The 10,436-nt window shown below is 42.5% G+C and overlaps 1 protein-coding gene across 9 annotated transcripts in view; it reads right to left on the bottom strand.

The window, feature by feature from the left end:
• Positions 1 to 10,436, bottom strand: part of LOC135975968 (glucose 1,6-bisphosphate synthase-like) — a 316,498-nt gene that overhangs the window by 27,199 nt on the left and 278,863 nt on the right. For 5 of the 9 annotated variants that reach the window (XR_010593189.1, XR_010593188.1, XM_065570143.1 and 2 more), the window contains exon 2: positions 3,315 to 3,482. The exons of the other annotated variants lie outside the window; for them this stretch is intronic. Coding sequence is in view for 3 of the 5 variants with exons in the window: in XM_065570143.1 (XP_065426215.1) it covers positions 3,315 to 3,482 (168 nt within the window). In the remaining 2 variants the exon portion in view is untranslated. The remainder of the gene's footprint in view (positions 1 to 3,314; positions 3,483 to 10,436) is intronic. 9 annotated transcript variants of the gene reach the window in all.

Genomic DNA, 10,436 nt, shown 5'->3' on the forward strand with positions numbered 1-10,436 from the left:
TTTAGTTGGGGGCTGAAGGTGACAGCTAGTCGTGTTCTGTTATTTTCTTTGTTGGGCCTGTCTTGTAGGAGGTGACTTCTAGGTACTCGTCTGGCTCTGTCAATCTGTTTTTTCACTTCAGCAGGTGGGTATTGTAGTTTTAAGAATGCTTGATAGAGATCTTGTAGATGCTTGTCTCTATCTGAGGAATTGGAGCAAATGCGGTTATATCTTAGAGCTTGGCTGTAGACAATGGATCGTGTGGTGTGTCCTGGATGGAAGCTGGAGGCATGTAGGTAAGTGTAGCGGTCAGTAGGTTTCCGGTATAGGGTGGTATTTATGTGACCATAAATATCTTGTAATTTCAAGGAACCCAATGCAAGCATGCAGATTTTAGAGCAGTCAGAAGTGTCCTTTAAAGAGGAAGTGAGGATGGGAAGGGCTCCTTTACACATCCACTGACAGCATAGGAGGGTCTGAAAGGTGTGAAGTGGCACATTCGTTTCAATGTGATGTTCTCAGCATGCAAACACCCCACGGAGATTAATATAATCTAAAACAATAGATCTGAGACATGTGAACTACTCCATGCATCTCAATGTGTGTTCCCATCCACCTCCTGCTTTACAGTTTGTGATATGCATGAAGTATGCATGTTCTCAGCTCCCCATCCAAAGGGGCAGGACTTTTCCAGATGCTGGCTCAAATGAGGGGCAGGGAGAGAACCTCAATGTTAAGGCTCCACAGGTCTGGTGCCTTGCACAGCTCTGGAACAGTCCCTGGGAGAAGCCCTTTAGTGTGTTAACCCCTTAGCCTCACTGCCTCCTGGGTCCGAACTTCAGAGCCTTCAGCACCCATTTCACTCAGTGAGTCCACTCGAATTGGCCACCTCGGGGGAGACTTGCACATCCAAAGGAAGCAATGCACCCCCAACCTCAGTGACTCAGCTAGCATTGTAAAAATAGAAGGGTTTATTACATGTCTGGAACACAGCATAGAAAGTCCTTACTTAGCATCGAGAATAGAAAAAGTTACAGCATAGTCCACCTGGGTCAGTCCTGCCCCTCCTCCTTTGTCCCCAGTCCAGAAGCGTGTCTCCTGCTTCCAGCAGCCCACACTATACAACACCAAGGGTCTCTCCTCCATCCTTTGTTCCTCTTCCTGGTCTGAACAAGGTCACCTGGTTATCTACCTTAGCTCTCTGTCCCGCACCTGGACAAAACCAGCTGGCTTCCTGCGGGGGTTGGGGACAGTCCAGGGTCAATAGTTGCCAGGCACCACATGTCCAGCCATTGGAGTGGCCATATTCTGCTGAGACTCTGCCAGAGTAAACAACTCTTCCCAGCACCTAGTTCAACATGCAGCACATAGGGGAAACTGAGGTATGCACAGTAATCATACAAAATATTAAGAAACATTCCCACTTCATCACACTCAGACCCTCTCAAAAGGGCAAGCGCCCCCCGCCCTCACCAGATTGCTGCTCACATGATGGGGGAGGAGGGGTATAGAAACCCTGAAAATAGAGAATATAGAAAATTCCTTCTCATTATTTATATCTTTCAAAGACTTGCAAACAAGAGCATTTTGGTTGCTCATGTAATGTCAGATGAGTCCCCTGAAGTTAACACAAAAAGCTTTAGCTCACTGGCAAAACTTCACTTTAGGTAATTACATCTGGCCTACCTAAGATGCCTTGGGCAGGTTTAGCTGGATGAGTATTTTTACACTTCCTGTCCTTTTGCTGTTGCTGCGTACTGTTGAACAGTTGCCACATTCCACCCATGAGGCTGGATTTCAGTGATGGGTGACGCAATTCATATGTATAGCGTCAAGTAAGTTTAAATGCATTGTGAATTTTGAAGATGAAAGGCATAATTTCATAGAATCATAGAATATCAGAGTTGGAAGGGACCTCAAGAGGTCATCTAGTCCAACCCCCTGCTCAAAGCAGGACCAATTCCCAGCTAAATCATCCCAGCCAGGGCTTTGTCAAGCCGGGCCTTAAAAACCTCCAAGGAAGGAGACTCCACCACCTCCCTAGGTAACGCATTCCAGTGTTTCACCACCCTCCTAGTGAAATAGTTTTTCCTGATATCCAACCTGGACCTCCCCCACTGCAACTTGAGACCATTGCTCCTTGTTCTGTCATCTGCCACCACTGAGAACAGCCGAGCTCCATCCTCTTTGGAACCCCCCTTCAGGTAGTTGAAGGCTGCTATCAAATCCCCCCTCATTCTTCTCTTCTGGAGACTAAACAATCCCAGTTCCCTCAGCCTCTCCTCATAAGTCATGTGCTCCAGACCCCTAATCATTTTTGTTGCCCTCCGCTGGACTCTTTCCAATTTTTCCACATCCTTCTTGTAGTGTGGGGCCCAAAACTGGACACAGTATTCCAGATGAGGCCTCACCAATGTCAAATAAAGGGGAACGATCACGTTCCTCGATCTGCTGGCAATGCCCCTACTTATACAGCCCAAAATGCCGTTAGCCTTCTTGGCAACAAGAGCACACTGTTGACTCATATCCAGCTTCTCGTCCACTGTGACCCCTAGGTCCTTTTCTGCAGAACTGCTACCTAGCCATTCGGTCCCTAGTCTGTAGCAGTGCATGGGATTCTTCCGTCCTAAGTGCAGGACTCTGCACTTGTCCTTGTTGAACCTCATCAGGTTTTTTTTGGCCCAATCCTCTAATTTGTCTAGGTCCCTCTGTATCCGATCCCTACCCTCTAGTGTATCTACCATGCCTCCTAGTTTAGTGTCAGCTGCAAACTTGCTGAGAGTGCAGTCCACACCATCCTCCAGATCATTAATAAAGATATTAAACAAAACCGGCCCCAGGACCGACCCTTGGGGCACTCCACTTGAAACCGGCTGCCAACTAGACATGGAGCCATTGATCACTACCCGTTGAGCCCGACGATCTAGCCAGCTTTCTATCCACCTTACAGTCCATTCATCCAGCCCATACTTCTTTAACTTGCCAGCAAGAATACTGTGGGAGACCGTATCAAAAGCTTTGCTAAAGTCAAGGAATAACACATCCACTGCTTTCCCCTCATCCACAGAGCCAGTTATCTCATCATAGAAGGCAATTAGGTTAGTCAGGCACGACTTCCCCTTCGTGAATCCATGCTGACTGTTCCTGATCACTTTCCTCTCCTCTAAATGTTTCATAATTGATTCCTTGAGGACCTACTCCATGATTTTTCCAGGGACTGAGGTGAGGCTGACTGGCCTGTAGTTCCCCTGTAGTTCCGCAGATTTGAAGGGATCAAGATGATTACTATGAAAGTATAAACAAAAAGTCTGACTGTATAGTGCTACCCAAGTTACCTGTGTTGACTGGATCACTGTAAGGTCATTAATGTAGCAAAAGCCTGCCCCCATGGCAGAACAAAGTCCAGCAGTCCCAAAGGTCAGCCTGCAACAGAGGCGATCCCGCAGCTCCTTGTTCATCCCATTCCGTACCAGGTTTTCAATCTGCGCTTTCGTTTTAGGGTTCTGCAAAAGAAAAACGAAGGTTCTGTTCCCACTGCTCAAGGAGGATCTGATGGAACAAATTACTGCTGCAGTGCAGTTTGTGTTAAAATAATTCTCACTAATTCACAGGATAGGAAGAAGTGGTCTCTGTATCCACAACCCAAGCTCTTTTAGAATAGAAGTTCTATGTTGGTGTAAGAAAGGATCACTCTTTGCTCTAATCTTTGTCACTTCTAACATGTTCTCTATTCAAACATATTTAATTATGCATAGGCTTGGAAGTAGTAGATTTTTATTGGTAAATGTCAATTTCACCATATACACACAAATATTCCCATCTATAATAATCAAAATGTACATATAGGCAAAGAAAGAAAGAAAAATGCTGCTCGAGAACTTGCTAGAATTTGAGTCAAGGCTCAAATTTACTTTGTATATTTTGACAAGTGATGTTGACTAGTTGTGTTTTAGCAGTTACAAAGCTTTAACTTTCTGAATCTCAACATCTACAGTCATTAATAATTATTCGCTGACCTGTCTGAAATACCCCATAATTTCCTGCTGCTGTGAAAAGTTATAGATTAAAGTCAGAAAAATGCTTAAAACAAACAAACATTTTTTATATTATCCATCAAACTGATAAAGTCAAATTCTGCCAAGTCTAATTATACATGACTTAATAATTAAGGAAGTGAATTGTACTCCAGAAGATGTTCCTTTCCAAAGTTAAGACCCAGAACCAGACAGCTTAGAGTAGTTTGTATTTCAAAGAGTTGCAACAAAATTGCTTGTCAGCTACACCAGGAATTGGGAATTTAAAAAGACTTATGAGTAAATTTTCAAAGGCACCGTTAGTCAGTGGGAGTTGGGCTCCAAGGGTGCCTTTCAAAACACTACCCCCTACAGTATTAGGTAATCTTATTAGTTTCTAGCGGCTAATGCTGAACCATTCCCTAGTGCTTTGTTCAGTTTAGCTTTAAGTTACTCAAGCAGAGGATATGCCGTGTTGTTGTAGCTGTGTTGGTCCCAGGATATTAGAGAGACAAGGTGGGTGAAATGATATTGTTCATTGGACCAACTTCTGATGGTGAGAGAGACAAGCAGATGAGTCAAGCAACAATTGAGTCAGTGTCACAGTCAGGACATGTGTGGGATATTCAAGTTACATTCAGCCTCAGAAATGTGTTTGGATCTGTGAGTACCCACAGTAGTCAAAAAAAGGATAGGACAAGATTTGTTTTTATGTAGGGGAACGTAAATATGAATGCACAAGCAGCTTCAGTGTCTCTAAGTAGTGACAAAATTACTACTGTCGTGTACCAATAATTTAATAGAATTGTAAAAAAAATATTTTAAAATATAAAACCCAGCATTCATGCAATGTGAAGACTGCACAGTTCATTATAAACTCTGGCAATGCAAAGCAGAAACTGCAGTTCCAACAGCAACTTTTATTGCTTGATTTGAAGCAAGGCTGAATTATATAAATTAGAGGTTTATGGAGAAGAAGAAAAGAGTGTGGTTCTCAAACTATTGTAGTGGTGACCCCTTTCACATAGCTAGCCTCTGAGTGTGACCCCCCCCCCTTATAAATTAAGAACACTTGTTTACATATTTAACACCATTATAAATGCTGGAGGCAAAGCAGTGTTTGGGGTGGAGGCTGACAGCTCGCCACCCCCCATGTAATAACCTCACGACCCCCAATTTGAGAACCCCCGGTGTACACTGTATTTGCACTACATGGTACATATGAACCATTTACTATTCCTCTTTGGGGTAAAGTATTACTGCTCATTACAAAAGGCACATCTTTTTATGTCTTATGCTGCACAACAGCTGATTAACATTGAAGTTGGACCCTTTTTATTTCTAACTGTGCAACCTCAGCAGGTTTTCTGCATTGATTTTCCTAGTGTTTTCTGGGGGAAGCTGGAAGTGTGGAAGCTGGTTTTAGAAAACATGTCTCCAACTTACAGGCTCACTACTCCATAGCTATTCCATTTGCAACCCTTACAAGTTCCGCTTTCTACTGCTGAATTCCACAAACCAATATGTGTGCACTTCCATATTTGTATTGCACTAGCATACATAGTATAGTCAAGCGTGCATGTGTAAACTTTATTTTTCTACTGCACAGATCCAACATTCAATTTTGAATGATCAAATCAAAACAGATTTTGTTCAACCTAAGCAATGGAAATCATCCTCAATAAGCACAAAGTCCTTATCAACTTTTACGCTTCAGAGCTCAGCTGTTTCTTTTTACAACTGGGGAATGGGGGGTTAGAGTGAAGCATTCCTCAACAGTCAGACTGTCAAATGCAATTTGACTTTGGGTAGAGACCAGTATGGGAAGTTTACAAGAATGCTGCCAATTTAAATTCTCTAAAATAGACTTAAACAGCATGCTCCGATTTTGTCTCCAATTCCTTTTATAGCGTATTTCTTCTCCCCTGTTTACATTTATGCAAATCTTTTCTGCAAGGGAGAAGTTTTGCAGAAGAACGATGAAACTGACTAAACAAAAAAAAAATTGAGAATTTTTTTGCTAGCTTTTAAATTACAGTACTTTTAGGTGTGACCTGTCACTACAGTACGTACAACATTCAGACAAATGATGTTTCAAATCATGTCCCTTTAAGCCTACAATTAGAAAATTCTATATAAAAAAAGATGCAATTGAAACTAGTAAGTAACTTTAGAGTCTAGCCACACACTTCTGCACGTGATTAACTTTACCAATGAGTAGTCCCACCAGACTTGAAGTGTTTGCAGAATTGGGCCCATAGCCATTATTTATATTATAGTAGCATCCAGGGGCCCCAATAAGAATCAGGGTGCTATCTGAACATAAGAAGAGGTGGTTCATACAATGAGGAGCTTACAAACTAGCTTAAAACAAGATGCAACAAGTGGGCATAAAAGAAAGGAACGAACTAGATAATCATAGGGGTATATGGTCACAGACTAACCATATGCACAATTTAATAGCTCCAAATCATTGTGCTGAGATATTTTGTGGGGTTTTTTTTAAAATTCAGAGACCAAAAATAATAAAGATTAGCATTCCTCACTGGCCATGTACCAAGTGAACTATAATAGACAGAAACAGTACCCAGACAATTTAATATTTTTAAATAGGTCAGAAAATCCAGGTCAAAATTAGAGACTGTATGCAAATTTGCCATTTATAATGTAAGTCGGACAAGATGGGAGATCTCTGTGTAAGCTTGAAACTTCTCTCACAGAAGTTGGTCCAATTACCTCTCTCACCGTGTCATTGTAGTATGGGCAACGACGCTTAACCAGAAAAATGACTCAGAGGTCCTTGTATGTAACCATCATACAACTGAAGACAGTGTCAAACTCTCTCTCATGGTCAAAAGCCTCCAATCCATTGTCCAACCTGTTATTTGGAAAAATCCCATTTGATTGAGGCTGAACTGACTCATCATTATGCTTGCCAACAAGTGGTCCATTATTTCAAAGATTCATGCTGATGATCAATAGGGCTATTGAACAATAATTGACGTGCTCCTCATTGAGTATACACTCTGAGAGGATATTTCCTTCAAAATACTTTCCTTCCATGACAGAAAAATCCAGTTAGATCTAAATAATTTAACTGGGCTTAGATATATTCCCTATCTGATTCCTCAAAACCAGTACAAATCTACCCCAGGAAAGCTGAAACTGCTTTTATTTGGTCAAGGTCCCCACTGCTGTTTTTAAACTGCTGGCAGTACCTTTTTCTGCCTTTGCTAGGATTATTTGTATGGCAACTAACAATGTCTAGTTTGTTGCTTCTTTATTATGGAATTAGATTAGACACAACTGCTGAAATGACTGGGGATACGAGTGAAATTAAATGCAGCGCATTTAACCAAGGACTCTATGGTATGTCTACACAGCTGCCGGGAGCCAGTCTCCACAGACTCACACTTGCAGGGCTTGGGCTAGTGTGCTAAAAATAGCTGTGTAGGCACTGCTTTGACATTTGGGCTCCCTAGGCTCCACAGGCCGAACCCGGACAGCCACACTGCTATTTGTAAGCATGCTAGTGGAAGCCCCACTAAAACAAGTCTGTCCACGCAGGCTACAAGAATTGCTCCCAGAAGCTGTGTAGACACACCCTCCGAGGTCTATGTCAACTAGAAAGGCTTGCAATAAAATTAAAAGCAAATCAGATTAAACGTTGATTTTTTTTTTAAAATGGCCTAGTCTCTAAGAGGCCAAGTATCCATGAGTTTTATCTGGATGCAGAGTCAATACGTGAATATCTATGGTAGCATACTTCTACAGAAACCACAAGAATACAGAAACAACTTCCTTTTAAATAAACAGTAGTTGGATGAAGTCAGCTGCCCAGCATGTTTTGCAACTAACTATTTTAAATTTAAGTTTGATTCAGTTGGGGTTGGTCCTGCTTTGAGCAGCGGGTTGGACTAACTGACCTCCTGAGGTCTCTTCCAACCCTAATCTTCTATGATTACAAGTGAATTTGATGACTTCTTACTATGGAAGTCAGCAACAAAAACCTCTTTCTTAAAGAGGCATTAATTTGGAGTTATCAAGAGCATAATTTAAATACTGTACCTAACCTGCAGTTGTATCCTCACAGGCAGGCCCTTTTACCCACCTGGAGCCCTACTAGTTCAATGGACTCTAAAAGTGATCTGATGGCAGATCTGTTAGCTTTAGCCAATATAATTGTTACTCAAGAAGCTTTCTAATTTGTGCACATTAGAGCAGGGTAACAGTAATGAAAGACTTAAGTTACAGGATGATAGACCTTGATGGCAGGGGGAAGTTTGAAGAAATCTGCTACATCCTCTACATTCTCAGGTAGGCCACGCAACGTGCCTAAATAGCTTCATAGCAACATTGGGATTTGTGGTTCAGCACACCCAGTTAAAGAGCAACGTCTTGTTTCATTCTCCAGAATGAGGAAGCTCATGACTTTCACTGAGATAATCCACGTAGTCTCAGAGACCAACTGTCACTTACTACACAAATTAGGTTTGACCCAATTTTATTTGTTTTTAAGCCAAGGTTTAAAGACTAGTTATGCTTGCGCAATATTATCGCGGTGGTAGAACTGAAGTGAGGAAAGTCAAAGTTATGGTTCCAACTTCAACAATAACTCAGCTGCACTAAACACAAGTCATATGAATGGGTAAACTATACAAATGCAGTGCTACCAAGATTACCCAAAATGCTGCTTTCTGAAATAGGTATCATAGGACATGACCTATAACATTGACCATTCCCTCTATTATCCAAAAATTAGCTTCACTGTCCCCCCCGTATCAAACAATGGATATTATATACATGTATGCAAGCAGGGCCAGCTTTAGGCCAATTCCACCAATTCCCCCGAATCGGGCCCCGCGCCTAAGAGGGCCCCATACCCAGTTGGGGGGCCGCCCAGAGTGGGGGACAAGTGGCAGAGAATCCCTTCCTTGGCTACAGGCACCTTTTTAATTTTTACTCACCCGGCGGCGCTCCGGGTCTTTGGCAGCACTTTGGCGGCGGGTCCTTCAGTGCCGCCGAAGACCCGGAGCGAGTGAAGGACCTGGAGCGAGTGAAGGACCCGCTGCCAAAGACTAGGAGTGCGGCCTGGTGAGTACAAGCCCCATGTGTTTTTTTTAATATATATATATATATTTTTTAAGTCATCCCTCCTGGGGCCCCGTCGAAACTGTTCGAATTGGGCCCCGCACTTCCTAAAGCCGGCTCTGTATGCAAGGGGACTAAATGATTGATGCTGTGGGAAGATATAAGATCCCAACCATAGCACTGAACATGAAAAAACCCTTCAAGTAATTATATTGAGCTTAGCTGCCTTTAAGCATTCGATACACAGCATGTTTACTACAGAGCACCCATTCACCATGACTCTCACAGACAGCAACATCTTTCTCAAAAACTGATGTTCTGCCTGGAGCAGCTGTTCAGACAAAGCACTCTGACAACAAGAAGTAGTGTGGTATTAATTAACTGGAGACTTCCATTTTTATTAGTTGTCAACCAAGAGTACACTTTGTTAACGCTTGGTACAATTTTTAATAGGTATTTAGCAAAGTGAATTTTCAAGTTAAGACTGGATTCTTCCCCCTACCTACCTGAATTTAAAACAATTCAGAAAGATGTTCAAGGTCAGAAACATTAAATTCAAATTCAAGTGGATGCAGTGACCCAGGTACATTATACTTTAAACAAACTACAGGGAGGAGCCAGCCAGAGACTCCAGCTAGTAAAAGTGACCAAAGAAGGGACCCACAGACGCTGATATCAGAATTTTCTAGTTTTGACTGGACCTTCTCCACTCCGTGCTAACTGTCTATTTGTTCCAATGCTTCCCCTCCCCCCGTTTTCATCTCAGCCTTATACCGGCCTTTCCTGGCCTTCACTTCTCCCCTGCAACGCACATACCCCATTTGTCCTTTAAAGTTATTCTATGCCCAAGGTAAATATGGATGGCCCCATTTTCAGAGCTGCTACAACTGACTTCAGTGGGAGCTGCAGGTGCTTGGAACACCTTTAAAAACTTACGCCAAGAAGTTACTTCCTCGGTGAACCTTGATGTAAAATTTGGGCCCCTTTAACAGACTTTTAAAGAACATCAATGAGGCATTCTGAATACACTTCAGCTGAAAAACTAGCTGCCCTATTTCCTTGACATTTCCCAAGACTTTCTTAAAGATTTCTCCCCACCTCCTGAGGTTTGGCATCAAAGACATTGAAGAAATACCATGGTTGGTGAATAGGGAAAATTCTTTGGGGTTGCCCCTTTCTCTCTCTCTCTCTCTCCCCCCCAAAGAGAAGAGTTTATCAGTCACCTCTCCCCACAAGGTCATATGCTCTACAAGATCATCAGGATCTGGTCAGTGGTAGATTTCCTCTAGGTCACTAGGATATAGCAGGTTTCAGAGTAGCAGCCGTGTTAGTCTGTATCTGCAAAAAGAACAG

The sequence above is a fragment of the Chrysemys picta genome, chromosome 16 (assembly GCF_011386835.1).
Source record: "Chrysemys picta bellii isolate R12L10 chromosome 16, ASM1138683v2, whole genome shotgun sequence".
Taxonomy (NCBI): Eukaryota; Metazoa; Chordata; order Testudines; family Emydidae; genus Chrysemys; species Chrysemys picta.